This window comes from Setaria viridis, chromosome 5 (assembly GCF_005286985.2).
Source record: "Setaria viridis chromosome 5, Setaria_viridis_v4.0, whole genome shotgun sequence".
NCBI classification, from domain to species: Eukaryota; Viridiplantae; Streptophyta; class Magnoliopsida; order Poales; family Poaceae; genus Setaria; species Setaria viridis.
Window position 1 is genome coordinate 26,686,028 of NC_048267.2, and position 20,570 is coordinate 26,706,597.

Below are 20,570 nucleotides of genomic sequence, written 5' to 3' on the forward strand. Positions count from 1 at the left end.
GGCTATTCTGTATAATCTGTCAATAGTTCTGCTTTGCTAATAGTGCTGATGTTGTGATTAATGTTACTAGCTGGCGAGAGCATGCCTTGCATCTGGCTGCTAACGTCTATGATCTTTGCGGTTATCAGTCTTTTATCGTTTTGAGATCCAGAAGTACTGGTGCTTAGACTGCTGGAGCAGCACATGTTTCTGCATATGCATCATACTGAAGACCTGAACTCTTTATGTTTATCAGTAGACAGTAGTTTAAGTGCATGCTTTTGCATCAGATTGTAGAGATGTCATTCAAGATGCATCGTGGATCCAGAAGTTTTACTCAGAATTTTTTACTTCTTGCTATGCTTCTTGCGATGTGCTTCCTGCTTGGTGGAATTCTTGTGGTCAGATTCCTGCAGGCAGGCGATGGCAGTGTATGTGCCTGGAAATACTGCTGAGCTTTCCATCACTGTCACTTCATCCGGCGTTCAGTATTGCAATGTGAGCTATTCCCTGACCTATGCAATCCGTCCCCGCAGATAGTAGTTCTACGGCTCTTCGGTTCCCTGCTCTTTCTAACAACCGCACCATCAACATCTTAACTAAACCGTGTGGTGGTATAATTATTTGAGTGCTGGTTCGTTCTTGCTAGAGCATTCTTTGGGATTTCAAATTCATGTTCACGAATAACCTTCAATAACCTCTCTCCTCGGATTATGAGAAGAAGCATCTAGAAAATTTAGCTCGACCCCGTCCAGCTCTTTTTTCAGATATTTTTATTTTTTCTTTTATGAATTTGCAGAAATAAATAGGCGATGCAAAAATTTGCAGAAATGGACCCCTACCGACAGATCAAACGGCTACCATCGTCTCAACTGGCAGTAAAAGAAGTTACCGCCGGGTGAAACGGCGGTAACTTTGTGCGTGCGCCACGTCAGCTGCCAAATCCGCTTACCGCTGTCTGATTCGGCGGGTGGCACACATGTTGCTGTGGCACGTGGGACGAGGTAGTTTTTGTCGGATGGCACGACGGTATCCGGTTTCCGCCGGATCAGGGGGCGGTAACAGGGCGCCGCCGATTCAAACGGCTGGAGCGGGATGTTACCATCGCTTGATTCGGCGGTAGCTAGCCCGCGCCTTTAAAAATGAGCAGAGCGGTTGGGGGACAGGCGCGCGTTGCTCATTCGTGACCCAAGAAACTGAGAGACAGGGAGGGAGGAGAGGAACCGGGAGAGAAGAGGAAGAAAGGGAGGGAGGAGAAGAGAAAGAAGGGAGGGAGGAGAGGAGAGGAGAGGAGAGGAGAGGAGGGGACAAGAGAGGGAGGGGAGTAGGGTGGAGATTGAAGCTCGGATCTTCACTTCGCTTGAGGTATTATCAGAAATCTTCTAGTTTAGCTTAACTCGTAGTTGGTAGATGTAGTAGTTGATATGCTATATAAATGGTGTAGTGTTTAGTATTAGATGAAATCTAGGTGTTCATATGAGACATAGAAAAATACAGGTTTGTCGGTATAGTGGATTTAACTTAGTTATTTATGTTATAGTAAAATTAGTTTGTTGATTTATTTAGATAAATTTAAGAGGAATATTATTTTTATATAGTTATTCAGAATGTAGGTGTTTTTGGGGTTAGTTGAAATTATTACATTTAGTTGTAAGTTTTGTTCATGTCGTGCATATCTTTATATAGTTTTTCGGAATGTAGTTGTGATTAGGGTTAGTTAAATTTAGTAATTTAGTACTGACCTCTGTTGATGTCGTGTATATTGATAGGGTAAAGTAAAATTAATTTGTCTTTAAAATTGTTATCATTTGTAATGCACGAGTTAGGATTTGTTGAAATGTAGGTGTTGTTGGAGTTAGTTAAATTAAGAATATTTAGTAATAATATCTGTTCATATCTTGTATATTGATAGGCATGTCGGAAAGTTTATTTTTCCAAGTGTTCTATGGTCCGGGGGAGGTTAGATATAGTCAAGAAGAGGTAGATTTGTTTGAATTTCAGTCGTTCTGCAAGCAATTACCAAGAGTCAAGAGAGAGGACTTAGGCTTCAATATGCAACTGGCTATTTAAGGCTTTCAATCTTGATAGAGATCAAGTTGACCTGTCTGTTAGGGTTGTAGTGAGGTTTCGAACAGACATAATATTTTGGGAGTTGATGCCGATTGAAGAAACCCAGAACTGGAGAGCCTATGTAAATGCTTGTACTCAACACGGTTTACCGTTAATATTGTTTGTTGAAGTGTTCTAGAAGATTGGGTCTAGCAGTCAGTTGCAACAAGAAGTCGGAGGTGGGGAAGTTATAGGCAAGGAACGTGTGGAGGTTATTGATGGGCAAACTGAAGAAGATACTGAAGATGGGGTAGAAGAAGGAGATGCAGAGGATGAAGAGGCACCTCATGAGTCAAATGGTAAGGCTAATGAGGGGGAAGACATCCCTGGGTTAGTTGAGCAGGTAGAGAGGGAAGGAGAAGAGGACCTTCGTGCCATGGATGATGACTCGTCGGATGAGAATGATGCTAATCCTGTCCTGCGGAACTGGTCAAGTTGTGATCATTCCAACCTAGCAGTCAATGAAGGGAAAAATGTACCTTGGGAGTATAGGGAGAAAGAGGTTTGTGTGTGTGCTTTGTACCCTAGTGGGGATGAGGTGAAGGTAGCTGTGAAGCGATGGTCAACTTTATCTTTGCAACGATAGTTCAGGGTGGTGAAGAGCAACCCGATAGTGTATGATGTGTGTTGTGTCAAAAGCAATTGCCCGTTTAGGGTGCACGCATACAAGAGGAAATGGAAGGATTAGTGGGAGGTGACTAGAGTGGTGGAGCACCAATGCTTGCTGGATGAATTGCGAGCACAACACCGCAACCTCACTGCTGATTTCGTTGCTTAATACATGTATCCTCATATAGTGGAGAATCCTAGCTATGAAACCAAGTCGATTATTTGTGCCATAGAGGAGAAGTTCAAGTACAAGATTAGCTACCACAAATCTTACCGAGCCAAGCAGAATGCATTAGAGATGAAGTGGGGTACATACGAAAAATCGTATGATAACCTTTCTGCCCTGTTGCACACTGTATGCCAGAGGAATCCTGGAAGCTACTACGACCAGAAAGCCTATCCCTCTGCTCAGATTCCAGACAAACAGGTCCTGCAATGGTCATTCTTGGCCTTGGGTCCTTGCATCGAGGCTTTTCAGTGATGTCATCCAGTCATTTGCATTGATGGCATATTTTTGACTGGAAGGTATAAAGGCACAATCTTGACAACTATTGGGTCTGAAGGTAACAACCAGGTGTTGTCGCTGGCGATAGCCTTTGTGGAGAAAGATTCTAGAGATAAGCAGATGATTACGAAGGACATGGAGGGCATTTGTCTAATTCATGATCGGCACAAAGATATTCTACAAGTAATTGAAGACCTACAGAATGGCAGTGTGGAGTGTTGCAGGATAGCGCAGTGGCCGGACTTGAAGTGTAGGTGGTGCATGAGGCATATGGGGGTAAACTTCCATAGTCAAATTAAAAACAAGACCCTTACGATACTAAACCTACAATTACATTTCGTACTCAATTCATATGTTGCATGCATTCACATTTCAAATACAAAATAGGTAAGCCCCATCTAATCATTTTCCGTCTAATAAAGATTTTGCGTTAGTCTAACCCGTTGCACGATGCATATGTTAGGTGGACACGTCAGGGTGGTGCTGGGCCAGCGGCGCAGTGGGGTCCGAGGATGGTTTCGTATATGGAGATGTGGACGGATGCTTTGGAGGACTTAGTGCAGGAGGACCATCTACAATCTGACGACACTTTTGCAGCGTACCTACAGTGATACTTCCTGAGGACACGGACACACGTCATGCACATTCCTAGGCAGGCACCGACGGAGACCGCACCACTGACAGACGTACCCATGTTCCAGGGATGTGAACTTCGACATCGCGGTACGCTTTTGCATCATTTGCTACTCAAACTGCTTTTGATTATGTTGCACTTTGTACGGAATATGGTGTGCCTAACTTGAACTATGTAATTGGTAGTAGTATGACGTTATTGCAGCAGTTCAGGCAACGGTGAGGACTGGCGTGGAGCAATGCTAGACCATGTCTCCGCAGGAGCACGAGTCGATGTACAAGAGGATAGAGCACCTCTGTACTAGGTTCCTGCGGGCTGTCAGCTGCCGTGGTGGTGACGTCGATGTTCTACTTCCACCACGGGCTACCTCCCCCGGGTTGTCTTCAGCACCACCTACGCAGCACCCCGGTTCATCTTCAGCACCACCCTAGTTCGTCTTCTGCTGCACCCACACGTCTGGCGTACCCCGCGGCGTCTTGTGCACCGCAGGAACATGCAGCCCCCCCGGGGCGTGGACTCCTCCACGTGCACCATCTTGGGCAGCTGCTGCAGCAGGTCCTTCCACCTATGCGCTAGATCCACAGTATTTTACCCCCACAAGTATGTGTTCGTTACTTTCTCATTTTCCATTCACCAATTGTTCTCTAATTGGTCATACTAACTTATAATTTCATGACACAGTTCCGCAATAGTACAGAGGATTTAGTGTAGCAGGACCATCTTCATGTGGACTCCGTGTGGATGAATTAGGTGTGTCATCAATACATGTATTCTATTCCATTGCAAATACGGATTGAAATTGACAATAACACGTCTTGGTTCGATAGTAGCATGGGTGGACGAGATCCAGAGGATGAGTTCCGCATGGGTGGACTCCTTTTTCAGCTATGACGCTGAGAAAATAGGTCCTTCGTAGTTGGGTGACGCGCCAGTGCCTCTGACATAGGGCTACACCTAGGAGTTTGCGACACTAGTTGCAGACACACCAGGACATCCGACTCACAAGGTTTCCCCTCTGGAGCCCTTTACGTACGACCGACTGCAGACTAGAGCAGCGCAGCGGGCCGCGAGACGTGGTCTTGGTGCTGTGCATCACAAGCGAGGACGCATTTAGTCTATAGGGCCTCCTTTATCTTTTGTAGGCCGGTGCAGGCTATAATGTGTACGATGCTGTAGACTATGATGTGCGCTCTTTTGCAGACTACATTATGTAGGTCAGTGCAGAGACTTTGATATGTAGGCCGGTGCAGATTATGATGTCCATGCATGTTCTTTTTCTTTTGCCATTATGGACATGGTGTATGGACCATGTCACTAGAGTTCTATATATCAGACGTTCAGGCAACACTCAAACGCACTACTACCACTTCCCAACCCTAATGCAACACTTGTAGTGAGGCTGCGCCTCCCTCTAAGAAATGTCGTCGTGGAGGGATGAGCAAAATGGGATTCCACCATGGAATGAGCGCCCCAAATGCCATTGCGGGTTCTGTGCATGGTTGCAAGTATGGGAGGATCGAGTATCTAGGAGGAAGAAGGGGTGTAGGTACTTCAAGTGTCCAGGCATTGATGATGATTTTAAGGTTAGTCCGTTCATAAACATTTTAAATATATTTTCTATGTAGCAGAACGTAGAACTAATCACGAATGAACATGAACATGCAAGCATGCACATTTATAGAATGGATCGACACTAGACCTTTAGGGGAGGTGGGCATAATCCCAGTGGTGCTAGAGACCAAAGCCCAATACTATGGTAGGCTGGAAGCGGCTCGAGATGAGGCATGTCTTGCTCGGCTCGAGCAAGAGCGATGTATCTGCCAACAACAGATCCATTTGAAGGGCAAGGAGGATGAGTTGCAGAGGCAGCGTGACCAGTTAGGTGCTCAAGAGCAGCACTAAAATGACAGGAGGAAGAATTCGAAGCTCGTTAGGCGCAACTCCTCCAGGAAGAAGAGCGACAAAAGAAGATGAAGAAGCAGGAGGTAGAATGTTCCACCAAAATAGCAAGGAAGGGGAAACTACCACGGTTTACCTAGTAGAACATTAGTTGTGATCCACCAATTTACATTACCTAAGACATTTTATCGTGCTCTTTAGGTTTATCATGTTGGGCGCCTCAGTTGCCATTGTATTGTTGTTTGTACCGTGATAACATTTTATCTCCATACTTCAAGTACTCAGATTCCACACTATTCCCATTATATTGCTCTGCTACCAGTACAGTACTAAAATAGTGCTAATCCACTATTGACGTGAACCGTCACTGAAAAGCTTACACTATAGACTACAAAGACCCTAAATGTGAGCCTTCTCAGGCAGATGCGACTCGACACTGAGCCCTACGTTCCTGCACTTGCAAAGCCTATACCTAGCCTTTTTCAGGATGATTGAACACGACGAGGTACTGAACACATGGGGGCACAGTGCATCTCCATCTCAACACTCCTTATATTGGACCTCCCTCTCCCGTATCCTTCCATACTACTGAGCAGGAGGAAAAACAATGGTATCCGCAAGAGGCAGAGGTCATGGGAGGAGGGGAAGAGGACGGGATGCTCCTATTCCCATCATCACTTGGTTATGTTCTTTTGACCCAACCGAGTATGAGGCATCCCTCAATGACTTCCCTTTGTATGACAGGACTAACTACACCCCTCCAAACTGCCTTAGGCCTTATGATGACCGCCATGATGCGTGGCCAATGTGTCACCATGACGTGGCTTGTGCCGTCCAGCTGTTTGATGGCTACGGTGATGGAAGCCAGCGTTTCTTTCGATGCCTGTATGACTTGGTGAGTCAAGTTATTACTTCCTTACTCTTGCTAAGCTTTTCATGCTACAAACTGACATCATGTTCAGTCTTATCTCGATGAAGGAAACTGCCGTTACGCGAAGTGGGTCGATTCTCCACTTCTTGAGCCAACCCAAGAGTACATCCACTACCTCAAGTGCAAGATCTTTAACCTCGAGTGTGAGGTGGAGGATTTTCAATCCGAAGTTGATGTAAATCCTTGGGCAGTTAACATCGCATGTGACTTGATTTATATCGATCCATGGTGCAAGTGCCCCTACCACCACAACAAGGATCGCCCCTCGTCTCCGCCATCCTCTGAGGGTGTTGGCTACTATGAGGCTGTGCCCTCCTAGCTCTTGCAAAGCCAGTTCTACTAGAAAGTAGAGATGACTCTATCCCCGGCTATTTCAATTACCTAAGGCATGTTAGGTTTAGCAACGACACATATTTAGGATAGCATTCGTGCCGCACATGGCACTGCAATATATAATTAATTGTTCATTTTAGAGTCATTGGTGTTCGTATGTTGTGCACGAATTTTATTTCTATCTATTGTAATTTCGCTGGAAACAGCTATGTATCTAATGGCCGGGAGTTAATTCATTTTCAATTATTTCCTCGAAGCGCTCTACCTCTCTCAAATTAGGAAGTTTCATATTGCAACCAATAGTGACATATTCGAATATTTAGTGCTTCCAAAGTAACTTGATATTTTTTTAACTCGGAGAAAAATTTTACACGAAAACAAAAAAAATCCAACTTATAGCCGTTTCAACGGCTATAGCTGCCTCCACGCAATGCAATTGGCGGTTGGAGCGAAGGGGCCAGCTGAAACGGCGGTAGTCGGCTACCGCCATTTGAAATGGCGGTAGCTAGCTCCTCCCCTCCAACCGCCATTTCAACTGACGGTAGCACCCTTTTAATTTTTTTTACCTACCGCTGTTTGATCTGGTGGTAGAGGTCTATTTCTGCAAATTTTTGGATCGGTTTATTTCTGCAAATTCATAAAAGAAAAAATATACAAATAAAAATTTCCTTTTTTCGCAAAGAATTGTAAAGGCCCAGGCCCACGAGGCAGGCAGCCCGACCCAAGAGATGTCAGCTAGAAGTCGGCCGAGCACCCAGCCAGAAAACCCTTGCGCCCTCTCGATCGGTTCCATAGTAACAACCTTACAACCTCAGGCGGCGACTCATGGAGGACATCCGCGGGCTGCTCTGGAGGCAGCAAAGTAGGAGCCAGCTGATCCCAAGTCGGGGATAATTGAGCCCCCCGTGGGAGAGGAGGTGAATGAGGAGAGGGCGGCAGAGGCGATGCCGTGGATGATGAGGACAGCGACGACGACATGAATGGTTGGGACGAGAATGGCGACCCGTATCTGCCATTCATCGCGCCCTGGCATCGGCCGGCAGTACCTTGCACTGCAGGTAACGAAAAACCTCACCTCAACCCAATTTCTTTTTTAAAAAAAACTTCGGTATTTTTGGAGACTCCACACCACGTAACCTGTTTTTGTAGACCAAAGAGAACGCCCATCATAAATTTGTAACACATCTACTAAGACCTTTCCAAAAACTGTAAAAACTATATTGTTATGAATTGAATGACGGTTGCAAAATCATGGTGTCAAAAAATATGGGTTTTGCATCAACAACATTCATGCAGTTCCTTAGAAAGAAGAGTTTGTACAGACCAGACTAACCAGCTGAATATACACAACTGTTGTTTTTACAGGAGGAAGTTATACGATAGAGGAAGCAGAAGAAATAGCTGAATCTGCCCGCAAAAGGAATGGCGGCCTGATGACAGAATGGGTTGAAATGGCTAACAACAATATGACTCCTTTGCCCGCTTTTCGAAGTGATCCAAATTAGCTCCTTGAGCAAAGGCGATCCAAATTGGCTCTCTTGTATGCGCAAGTTTGCTGACAATTCAAAGTGAAGCTCTGCACACACAAATGGTACCTAAATGGAATCCACGGCATCAATTTTTCATTTGGTAAGTGAATTTGTGAGGTACACGCCAATTTGTGAATCCTTTTGGAAATTCCAACACCGCACAAAGTTCACATTTTTTGTTGAAAGGTGACCAATGATGGTCTGGCGGCAAGAAGTAATAAACGTGAGAGACCTAGGTCGAGGGCCACAATGACAATGACGGGCAGCGTCTGTACTATCGCTCCATGCTGATGTACCATTGGTTTAGGCTCAAAACACCGAGCCTGGAACCACGATGCAATTGACATGCATTTGTAGCACACGTAAGGCAAGGTGCACTGTTGTCGGTTGATGCACAGGAGGGACTCTTATCTTATTTTTCGTGAATGAGTATTCAGAGCAATTATCTCTTTTAGGATTGATGGGAAAGATAATCAGATTTGGTTAATGTGAAAAAGACAAGATAATCTAACCGATAAACTCCAATACTTGATTGTAAAGTTATATGACACTGTAAGCTAGTGGGAAGGTCACATTGCATCTCCAAGTGCTTCTTCTTCATTGATGTACCGATGAAAATAACCTTTCTTAAAATGGCTATAAAGTGTGCTCTTCTTCACACCGAGCACATTAGCAAGATCCTGGATGGTTTTGCGCTCTCTCAAAGGCACAGTTTTGATTGCCTCCATGTCTATTTTTATTTCTTTGCGACCACAATTTTTAACCAACTTGTTTTTCACACCTTCTATACCACTATAATCCTGTCCATTGCGCCACACCCTCAGCACAGCTCTAAGTGGTACATCAAATTTCAGGGCAACAGCCTTGGAAACTCCATGGTGCAGTATCGGGAGGATGTGTCTTCGCCAACAACTCTAGATATATGGCGACCTTCAATTCATCCGAGTAGTATCTCCGTTTCTTCACATTTGAACCTGCACAAAGCAAATCAAAATTTAAAATGTAAAAAGGCCCAATCCAGATGGTGAGATAAATGTGGTCGCTGTCTACTGTAGCACGTCTGGCAAACATAAACAGAATATAGTATCAAGAGGAAAAAGAAAAAAAATCCATAGTACTGAATAAATATGTTGTTTATGTCTAGTGTTAGTGTACCACAGCCGACAATAGGATCAAAGGGTGCTGTATCAAGTAATGAAACAATCCACGGCACATAACTTTCAGGTAACTTTCTGAATTTTTAGTTCTGGTAACATGCAGGTTTTTTATGAACTTTCTGAATTTTTGCATTAATTAACATGAAACCGACTTCTGAATTTTTCAGGTCAAGGAAAACATGCGAAAGAGTATTGAACTTGCAGCAGGGTCAAGACATGACCAGTCTGCAACTAGGAGCCATGATACAAGAACTGAAACTGATACATGAGCTACAACTTCTGTACCTAGTACGACTGCTGGAAAATGAGGGGAAATGAAGTAAAGTGAACACTGAAACCATCAATTGATTAGTTTGAAAACAGACGACATCTAAAAACAAAGAGATGCTGATCTGAAATCAAAACTGACAACAATAGTACTTACCCTGATCTGCAGCAGCATTACCTCCTACTCCGTGTCCCATAGATCCAACCACATCTTGCTCATTTGCATCATCTAAAAAGCAAAGAGAGGCGCTCAAGAAGTTCTATCTCTCCGAAAACAAAGAGAAGCGCAGACACAGCTCAAGAAATCCACCTACCCTGCTGGCCGGCAGCATTCTCATCCCCTCCTTCTGAAGCTACTCCGTCTCCTTGTTCTTCTGCAGGTAACGTGCGCACGACGCAAAATGGGAAACAAAGTCAGAGCAGGGAGCAAACGTAAATAGGCACCGGCGTCTAGTTCATGCAGTTGACGATTATTACCTCCATCTCCTTCGAAGTCTAGTTCATGCGCAGGAGCATCCCAATCCGGAATGTCGTTACAATCTATGGGATTGTTTAGGTCCAAAACGGGAGGCGGCTCAAGGTTGAGGTCAAAGGGATGTGCCGCCATTGCTGTTCTACACCTCATAGGCTCCTACTGCAAGCATAGGGAGAGGAGGCGGTGGAGAGATGATTTCATCGGGAAAGAAGGCGACACATATAGGTAATGGCGCTGTTGGTTCCAACGCGTGAGAAAACGCTTCGTTGCCTGGGTATTTGATTTAATTTCATGGCCATGATATTGATAGCTGATTACTCCCTCCGTCTCAAATGATACGCCATTTTAACTTTTAAATATAGTGCATATCTAGATGCATATAAACATCTATAAATTTAAAAAAGTCAAAACGACTTATAATTTGAAACGGATTTCCTTTAAAAATAGCTTCCGACGACCTCATGGACAAGCTCGGTGCCGCCGCCGCCGAGAAGGTCATCTTCATGGTCCCTGACAGCAAGTTTGTGCGCCGAGGGTGAAAAATGGCGTGGCGTATGGTGCAAAAAGAGTCTGGCGCAGCAAACACAAAAATAAGCGGATTCGAACCTGGAATTCGTAGCTCTGGGCCGGATGTCCTCATTCGGCTTTCTAAAATCAAGGTCCATCAAAATTAACCACTTAATTAGACAGGTAGTTACAGCTAGAATTACATCAAGTTGCACTTTACATGGAATGGAGGGACTATATGTTTATGCGGGCACAATAGAAAATTAGCACTATACTAACCTTTCCTTAGGATGTAAGATTCTGTTCAAAATACCAGTTTTTTCCAAGACTGGAGAGTGGAGAGGGTAGTTAGAAAGGATCCATTCTAATCAACTTTGCTAATACTCCATCCGTCCCAAATAATTATTCATTTTAACTTTTCTAAGATACATAGCAAAAATTATATCGCCAAAATAAATAGTATTTTGAAACTTCTGAAACTGAGGGAGTAATACAAAAATGATTTATTAGTTTCTATGTTATATTTTTGGGGCTCTGTACAGGGCCTGCACTCTCGGTAAAATGAGTAGGATTGCCTCTGATTGTTAGCAGATTTTTGATTATCAAACTATACAAGAAAAGACACAGGAAACTGCATTTGAGAGGAGACAGAGAAGCCTTCTTAATCTACACAGAATTTACCCGATTAACACAATCTGAACCCATTATTCCAGCTAAAGAAGACCACACGAGATCGGCCTGTTATTCCACACATTCACACTACAGAAAGCTCAACTTTTCTCCACTGATCCGGCTCCTTTGCCCTCAAGATTCTCCATTGCTGAAGCCAGATAGCTGTCGCAGTAACCGGGTGGCTCGTGGATGAAGCACGAGATCACATCGCGCAGGGTCACAACACCGACAACCTCAAGGTCATCATCCACTACATATATACGGTGGGTTATTCTTGATGCAATGCTGTCGATAATGCTACCAAGGGAAGTGTCAGGGGCACAGGTGGGTGGTGGCTTCACCAGGCAGTTGTTCCCTGAATCAGGAAGAGTGGAGCCTAAAGTCTTCATGAATTCGATGATGGTAAGTTGCCTGTATTGAAGAATCATTAAGGAGATGAGGGACATATAGTAACAAAGGATCACAAGATAAGATGGACTGATACCTGAAATTCGAAAATAAGTCAGGTCTAAGCAACAGAAAGCGAATATCCCTTATGCTCACACTGCCAACAAGTTTCCTTTTGGGACCTTCCACTACTGGTACACCACCAATTTTTTTATCCTTCATGCACTTGAAAGCTTCTAATATTAGATCATCACTCTTCACGGTGATAACCTAAATAAAACACAAAATATATCAGCATTTACAAATATCTGTTGCAGACCAAATACACAAAGATGTTAATATTATAATATTCCACAGCTTGCAGGTGTAAAATTAATCAGAATATTATAGCCTTGGGGGACTGGCTCTTGCATTAAAAGAGTGGAATTTAATTGAACAAGCAATTTAAGGAGACAAAATAACCTCATCAATCGACATAAAAGGAAGTCCCAAGTCTGAAAGAGGAAGTGCAGAAATGTAGTCAAACCAATCCCTTCCTTTACACTCCTGAAGTCCTTTGACAACACCAGTCTGAGTAATAAAGTTCCTGATAACAGGTTTGTCAGGCTCAATCACTGGGACATTTCTCAATCTGTACTTGGAGAGCAACAGTAGTACAGTAAGCATGGAACTGTCCAATGTAATGGGGATGAAAGGAGACCAGTGGTATGACTCTACAATTGATTGAACCTGCAATAACGTGAGAATGATTGAATGAGTACAGGCTAGCAGGAATTAAAACAAAATTATCATCATGCAATGTTCATCTAAAGTAAAGGGCCTCAACAGTCAACAGATGGCTGAAGTTTCTTAGCAACAAACCACAGAGTTAACTCTATGGTAACAAAAATTCAGTATATCGAATCAGTGAAACATTCACTCAAACTTCACATGGATGGATTCTTAAATTGATTAATTTTGGATACAGCAGATTTACTATTATCCATGAAGTGCATAAGAGCTTAACAATTCAAGATAGATTGGATGCCTTACTGTTGTTGATTTGAAAGGTTCTTGTTCAAGCAAAACTTTGTAGAAATCTTCTCCTAAGTGATCTGCAGCAGCTAAACCGTCCTTTGCGACACCCTTTTCAGCAGTTAACCCACCAGCAACAGCAGCCCCTACTGCAGCTGCAGTCAAGCCAGCCACTGCCGCTGGGCCAGTTGCACCCAATGCTGCGACCCCCATTGCACCAACAGCACCCATTCCAACTCCTGCAGCAGTTGCCGATCCAGCAGACAGAGCAACAGAAGCAAGCTCAGCATTTTCTAGTACCCAACGGATGATTGCCGAATAATCAATAACACCAAGATACCGCCCTTGCCAATCAGCTGGGGCCACAGGTTCCGGATTCAGCACAGGAGCTGCCCTTATGTTGTTTTCTGAGAGAATCCTCAAAGCCTCAAGAACAGAGGTGTCACCATGAATTTCAATCACTGCTCAGAAGAACATTGCGAATTACGGACAGTACAGCAAAAAAGATGGAATATACAAGATATACAACAATTGAGTAGATCTGCTTGGCAGAAGGTAGTACCTCGGCCAGCAGGAACCTCAGGGAAGGATGAGACTGGAATCTGAGCAAAGGCAGCGGTCAGTGATTCTTGCAAAGACAGTGGGAGCTTCTTTTTGGATTGGATAGCCTCAAAGTAGGCATCGCAGCTTGGGAACTCTGCATTTTCCTTGGATTGATCCATGCCTACAAGAAAACATACATCATTTATCACCAACTATTACAGGTGCAGAACGAGAAGCATCAAGACAAGTTTGCCAGCATACTCAAGTAATGAATATAATTAACTCTGTTTGCAGGAACTACATCTAAATCAGACACCCCCTCTGAAGGATAGGGTGGCATTCCTATTATGGCATTACAACGAACACCCTACTGTCGTGGTTCGAACCTGAAACCATTAACCATCTATCTAAATCATCCCAAACCTCACAAGGCAAAGAATCAAGAAGAAATTCCATCCACTTTCGTACCCATGGAATCACATAGATCGACAGTTAACCACAGTACCACCAGAGCACATCCGTATCACCTTGGGCCTGGATGCAGGAGTAGAGCCCTCGAGAAGCGCCGCCGCCTCCCGGGCCAGGGACAAGGATTGGGACGGAGGACGGACCGGGGCGGGTGTGGTTTTGGCGGATCTGCAACCCCTGTTCCCGTGGCTCCGGGTGTTCTTGGACGGTGATGGGAATTTGGAAACGGTGAGCGGCAGCTTTCTCTCTTGGTTGCAATCCAGGGGCAGGCAGGGCCGCAGGGGGCGCGGGGATGTGGTGGATGGGAGGAGAGGCGAGGCGACACGAGTCTGCGGAACGCGAGATGGCGAGAAATGGGAACATGTACATTCTTTTTCTATTGGGCCGGGCTTGTCATGTCAAGAGAGGCCTACAATCCCACGATTGGGCTGACCCAACAAATACAAAGCCTACCTGCGTGTCATAAAACGTTACTCATTTGTTTGTTTGACAACAAATACCGACTGCACCCAGTATTATACATTCGTGGCTGTTTGCATCGAATATTTAAAAATATAAAGGGAGCACATAGAAAATGTAGGATATGATATTAGATAGTAGTATCAGTTCATATGTGCTCCAATTGAATACTTAGCCTCTAAATGACCTCTAATGAAAAGCAATTGTAAAAATCGCATCAATCCAGATTTATGTGTAGAGCATTTACATCGAGCGGTGGATATTTGTCTGCTGCGCAGGAATTGCAAACGAAAATCAGCAAGAAGCATAATTATCGTATTAATGCCATGCAATGCCCAAAGGAAACTCGACATCTTTTGCATCATGTGAGAACAAACCAATTAAAATGTTGTTACAATCTACTCGCAAAAAAATGTTGTTACAATCAGAAGTATCAATTAGGTGTAAACGAATGAACAAATGAAATGGAACGGGATAAATCTACAATGTCACAACTTTTTACAGCCTCCTCGTTTATTTGACATCGGATGGGTTAGTAGGGAGGTGCCAATAGGTCAACAAGTCGTTGATGCTTCTTCCACCGCACTGCTCACCGACGTAGCTCGCGACGGCGGCCATCACCGCCGCCCGGAACTTGGGGTCGGCGACCGCCTTCTGCATGATGTTGGCCATCGGGACGGCGTTCTGGCTCGGCGCCGCGGCCGGCGCGCCGCCGGAGACAGCCACGACGCCGCTCGACGGATAGCCTCGCGGCGGCAGCACGGCCACGGGACGCGCCAGCAGCGGCGCTTCCTCGTTCGCGCGCCCCCAGTCAGCTGTCGTGGCAGTGCCCGTCGCATCCCGCGGCGCAGATGCCAACGACGACGCGAGGATGGCGGACGCCATCGCGGCGGCGTAGGGCGTGAGCGGGTGGTTGTGGGCGCCGTCGTAGGTGGTGACCAGCACGGACATGTCCTGCGCGCACCGCTGCACCTTCTTCCTGACGGGGCAGTCGGGCGCGCCGGTGCAGCGGTAGTAGGCGCGCGGGCACGGGTTGCCCTTGGCCACCTTCTGCCCGTACTTGCGCCACTGGCACCCGTCGTTCACCGTCGCCGCGCTGCACCGCGCCCTGAACGAGACGCGGTCCGCCGCCGGCCTCCCCTGCGGCGGCAGCAGCGCCTTCTTGCTGTCACCGTGGTCGTCGCTTGCCGCCCTCGGACGCTTGGTGCCGGAGACTACGGCGCGGAGTACCTGTGGCTCGCCGCTGTCGCAGCGCAACCCAAGGGCCAGATCGGCGGTGGCGTCGTCACCGGCGTGCGCTCGCAGCTTCGCGTCGATGCCATCCCTTCCTGTGGCGCGGCAACTTGCGCCCGTCGCGTTCGTCGGCCCCAGGCTAAGCGTGAGAAATGGGCCGGCCGGTTCGTCGACCAAGTTGATCTGGACATATATGTATGATATATTTTTCCGTAAATTGAGCAAATTACAGTGAAGATCTTTTTTGGCCAAATTGAATCGACAAGCTGATTCTCATCACTAACAAAGTAAATAGATCCGAAACATAAAAGCAAATTGAGTTGCAGAAATGAGAAGCTGGTGGCCGTTTTAATTACCTTCTCTGGTCCTCCCATCAGCTCCTTGAAAACAAGGGTCTTGAGCTCCATCAACAAGCACTTTCCAATCTTCTCCTGTACTGCCTTGTACCTTTGCACTTTTTCAGCATATGCAGCCTGCAGGCTCTCTTGTGTCTCTCCATATATAGGCGGCCTAGTACCTGAAAATGTCAAAGCTGACCTAACTGCTACCGACTGCTACTCAGAAAAGATTGTAAAAAAAGATGAATTAGTGCAAAAACACGGCAAGGTAACGACGACATGTTAAGCGATTGATTAGTTCGTTAATCTCGGCGGTGGAGACGTGACTGCTTTGGTCATCGGAGTCTGACACGCTTCGTGCCTTCGTCCTCTCTCGCACACGCGCGTGCGCGTGTGTGCATGGTCTTCGTCAACTCGGTCCTGATCCGGCAGCAAGTTGGTAACAAATGAATGAAATTCTTCAAATGGATTTCAAATAAATAAATCTATTAATTATTTGGGGTTGGGAGGCCTGTTCGGGTTAAGAGTACGTAGTTGACCAAATCTGGGGTAGAATTATTGTCCCTCTGCTCGATTGCCAGTTTGAAATAAATTAAGGGGGTGTTTGGATACGAGGTGCTAAACTTTAGCAGTGTCACATCGGATGTTTGGATGCTAATTATGAGGACTAAATATGAGCTAATTATAAAACTAATTGCAGAACCCCTATGCTATTTCGCGAGACGAATCTATTAAGTCTAATTAATCCATCATTAGCAAATGGTTACTGGAGCACTACATTGTCAAATCATGAACTAATTAGGCTTAATAGTTTCGTCTCGCGAATTAGACTCGATCTGTGCACTTAGTTTTATAATTAACCTATGTTTAATACTCCTAATTAGCATCCAAACATCCGATGTGACATGTGCTAAACTTTAGCATGGGGTATCAGATACCCCTAAGTTTCTCAAGAGGTGTTACGTATAGGAGCAATTCATTTGAGGAGTGTCTTGCTATAATTTTACTCCAACTCCTCGGAGCCGGCGGCGCCAGACACGCATCGATCTGTACTCGCATGCAGCACTACGTACTGGTCTTTGCTGGCGACCAATGCAACAAGGCATGCTCGTTTTCCATGCATTCAACTTTTAACAAGGCGTGCGTTCGGGTGAAAGAATCACGTGAAAAATGCTTTTATTATTAGGATGACTCGCAACATGTACACACTCTTTGTCTTGCCTTGGCATGTTTTTCATTAAAAGGAAAGAAGCAAATTACAGATGGTAGTAGTGTCATCTGGAAGCGATGACCTGCTGGGCAGTTTAGGATTAGTTCGATATTACATTTGCACTATTGAGCAACCAAGAACAGGATTACTACTTGGGACAGACAAAGCAAAAGGCGCTAAGCAACTGAATCGTCCAGCAACCCAGGCAGACGCCTCCTCTGTAATAGCATGCACGAGCTGCATCACAGTCTTCTCGTTTCCGTTGAAAGTGCGAGTATTACGTTCCAACCAGATGGACCAATAGGCCAAGATCACCATAGAGTCAAAGGATTTCCTAGCAGCCTTGTCAACTCGTCTCCTTGAGTTCGTCCACCAGGCAGCCAAAGATCGGTCTGCGGATGATGGAGCCAGCGCTTGCCAGTTTACCCGTGTAAGTACCGAGTGCTATACTTCCTTTGTATAAGAGCAGCTCACGACCAAATGGTTGATGGTTTCCGGTCGTCCTGTAGGTTATATCTCTTGCGCCTTGCCGCCGTCCAGCAGCGACCACCATGGAGTGCGAGGCACACGAAGAACTTGAACTTACTAGGTGCACGTATCTTCCAAAGGATCTTTGCTTCGGGTATCTCATGTTGGCCAATGAAGAAAGCTCTGTTACGCTGACGATGTTGTGAAACATTGGTCCTCAGTCCACTTCCAAAGCACCCTATCCCGAGAGCCTTCATCAAGTGTCACCATTTCCAACTTCTCCTAAATGTTCAGGTAGTCAAGAAGTACCTGTACCGTGAGCGTGCCTGAAATGTCCTTTACCCATTTCCTGAGACCTTCATAAACCGTTCGCTTTTTTCGGATTCGTGGACCAACTGCTTGGGTCAAGCATGGCGCAATCTCTGCAATGGAGCATCCATCTATCCATCTGTTTGTCCAAAACAGGGTCTGTTTCGCATCTATAACCCGGACTGACGTGGAGTTAAACATATCAGCTACTGGAGCTTCCACTTTGTCTGGTAGGGAAAGCCAAGAACAAGATGTGTCTGTTCTTTTCAACCAAAGCCAGCACATACGGAGTGCGTAGCCCATGATTTCAAGGTTTGTGATCCCTAGCCCACCAAGATCAGGCGGTCTGCAAACCTTCGGCCAGGCCAGTGTCCTCCTGAAACCATCTCGGTTCCTCTCCATAAGAAGGCTCGTCTACACTTGTCAATACTTTTGATGACCCATGGAGACAAGGATATTGCAATTGCTGTATGAATTGGTACCGCTGGCATTTTTACCTTAACCAGAACCGCACGACCCGCTTTGCTCATCAATCGTGCCCTCCATGTTGGTAGTCCAGTAGTAATCTTGTCCACCAATGGCAACAGAACATTCCTTCGCAGTTTCTTGGTAGAGAGTGGAATCCCGTATTTGCAGGGAAACGCTTGTAAACACCCTGGAAAATAGCGGATCAATGTAACCGTCTCCTCGAGGCCACACTGAATTGGTGATATGAAGCATTTATCCAGATTAGTATGAAGAATAAAAGTACCACCAAATAGCTCTAGAATAGCCCCAGTCACAATCAAATCCTACTGCTTGGGAGAGAGGAATAGGACAACATCATCGGCATATAAGTATGTATGTTCTTGCATGGCACTGCTTCCAAGTGGCACCAGAAAGCCCTCTTTATCTGCCAAACTAATCATGGAATTTAGAGCTTCCATTGCCAGCACAAACAGCATAGGTGACAGAGGGTCACCCTGCCTGACGCCCCTCGCATGACATATTCTCTTTCCTGGGGCTCCATTCAAAATGATTTTTGTACTTGTCGTGGAGAGTAGCAAGCTGATTCAGTTAACCCAACGTCTGGTGAAACCCATATGCCTTAGAATTCTAAACAACAAGGTCCAATCCACCAAGTCAAATGCTTTTGAAATATCCACCTTGATCAAAGTAGAAGCTGTCTTGCGGTGGTGAAGGAGCTAGGCAGAAAGATCAACTGCTCGAAAGTTGTCATGCAAAAGACATCCTTGTATGAACGCACTGGTTTTGTCGAACCAATTCTTGTAGTTTGGGCGCTAGTCTGTTGGCTAGTACCTTCGTGAATAGCTTGGAGAAGCTATGAATGAAGCTAATAGGACGGTGGTCACCAACATGTATGGCGTCTAGTTTTCTGCGAAGAAGAACCATGAATTCCTGATTAACCAAGTGCAAGCTGCGACTGTCTAGTGACCAGAAAGCATGGAAGGTGTGCATGATGTCGTGCTTGATGATCGGCCAAGCAGTTCTATAAAATAGACTGGTGAACCCGTCTGGACCTAGTGCCTTGTCGAGAGGAAGACAAAAAAAGAGAAATTCTTGTTCATGGAACATCGATAGAGAAAAAAGTCAACTATCGGATTTGAACCGATGACCCTCGCATTACAAATGCGATGCTCTAACCTCTGAGCTAAGTGGGCTTACATAACAGAAATAGTGTAACAAATAGAAATATTTATAAGGAATCCTTAAAATGTCACTTGTATGGTTTTCCAAACCTCTTCCTCGGAGAAACAATAATTAGTTGACGACATGATCACCGACGGGATACCCAGGCGCTGGAAGTCTAGGGAGACCATGGGTGGGCTAGAAGACCCAAGCAAAGCATCAAAGTGCTGGAAAACCACCTCTGCCTTAGCCTAAATGACTGGATGTGGTTCTTTCGATTCTGATGACAAGCTTGTAAGTGAAAGAACTTTGTATTTGCGTCACCTTTAGCTAGGAAGTTGATGCGAGATCTCTGTCTCTTGATTGTTCTTAATAGGGAAGCTAGGCCCAGGCATTTAATTTTCATCTTGTTACGGAGGGTACGCTTGTGAGGTGCAAGAGGTCTGGAGTCTTAAGCTAAATTGAACCTGTACACCAACTCTTTGGCAATAGCTTGTTGGAGACGAATTGAACCCACATGCTTGGTGCTCCATCTCTTTAGGGCGAACGAGGTGTTTTGGAGCTTATAATCCAAAGTGCGGAAGGCGTTAGCATCTGGCCATGGGCATGTCCAGGCCTGCTCCACGGTTTGTAGATACGCCTCATATTTCGACCAAATGTTCTCAAAATGAAAGCATCGGAATGAGGTAAGCGTGCAGCTGGTTTGCAACAACAATGGGACATGGTCGGAACATTCTGATGAGAGTGCACGCTGGTAGTGATCAAGGAATGCTGGCGCCCAATCCTTGGAGACAAAGACTCTGTCGATGCGTTCCAAAGTTGGGTCAACCTGCTCGTTACTCCATGTGAAGAGACGGTCATGTAGGTGTAACTCTTGTAGTTCTAGATCATCTAGCAGGCGTCGGA

At 45.4% G+C, this 20,570-nt stretch overlaps 2 protein-coding genes and 1 non-coding gene across 4 annotated transcripts; all 3 read right to left on the reverse strand.

The window, feature by feature from the left end:
* Positions 1-11,485: 11,485 nt before the first annotated feature.
* LOC117858995 (SNF1-related protein kinase regulatory subunit gamma-1-like) lies at positions 11,486-14,396 on the reverse strand. Of its 2 annotated transcripts, none has more exons than XM_034742158.2 (6): positions 14,078-14,396; positions 13,570-13,731; positions 13,026-13,468; positions 12,456-12,722; positions 12,091-12,263; positions 11,486-12,017 (listed from the first exon to the last, which is right to left on the reverse strand). In XM_034742158.2, the coding sequence occupies exons 1-6, from the start codon at positions 14,385-14,387 to the stop codon at positions 11,705-11,707; spliced, it is 1,668 nt and encodes a 555-aa protein (XP_034598049.1). In that variant the 5' UTR covers positions 14,388-14,396; the 3' UTR covers positions 11,486-11,704. The 2 variants fall into 2 exon arrangements, with proteins under 2 accessions (XP_034598049.1, XP_034598050.1); XM_034742159.2 differs by having other exon boundaries at positions 14,019-14,159.
* Positions 14,397-14,857: 461 nt separating this feature from the next.
* On the reverse strand, positions 14,858-16,171 carry LOC117858686 (uncharacterized). Its single transcript, XM_034741803.2, has 2 exons — positions 16,067-16,171; positions 14,858-15,893 (listed from the first exon to the last, which is right to left on the reverse strand). The coding sequence occupies exons 1-2, from the start codon at positions 16,115-16,117 to the stop codon at positions 14,991-14,993; spliced, it is 954 nt and encodes a 317-aa protein (XP_034597694.1). The 5' UTR covers positions 16,118-16,171; the 3' UTR covers positions 14,858-14,990.
* Positions 16,172-19,623: 3,452 nt separating this feature from the next.
* TRNAT-UGU (transfer RNA threonine (anticodon UGU)) lies at positions 19,624-19,696 on the reverse strand. The gene has a single exon. It is a non-coding gene; the product is annotated as a tRNA-Thr (tRNA).
* Positions 19,697-20,570: the final 874 nt, after the last annotated feature.

Bases quoted from the DNA above. Each gene is read 5' to 3' on its own strand.
- LOC117858995 (XM_034742158.2), bottom strand. From the start codon at position 14,387: ATGTACATGTTCCCATTTCTCGCCATCTCGCGTTCCGCAGACTCGTGT. The intron at 12,264-12,455 runs GTTATTTTGTCT...TGTTTTATTTAG, and splicing joins CTTTTATGTCGATTGATGAG to GTTATCACCGTGAAGAGTGA. The intron at 12,018-12,090 runs GTATCAGTCCAT...TCTTCAATACAG, and splicing joins GACTTATTTTCGAATTTCAG to GCAACTTACCATCATCGAAT.
- LOC117858686 (XM_034741803.2), bottom strand. From the start codon at position 16,117: ATGGAGCTCAAGACCCTTGTTTTCAAGGAGCTGATGGGAGGACCAGAG. The intron at 15,894-16,066 runs GTAATTAAAACG...ATATATGTCCAG, and splicing joins TGATGGGAGGACCAGAGAAG to ATCAACTTGGTCGACGAACC.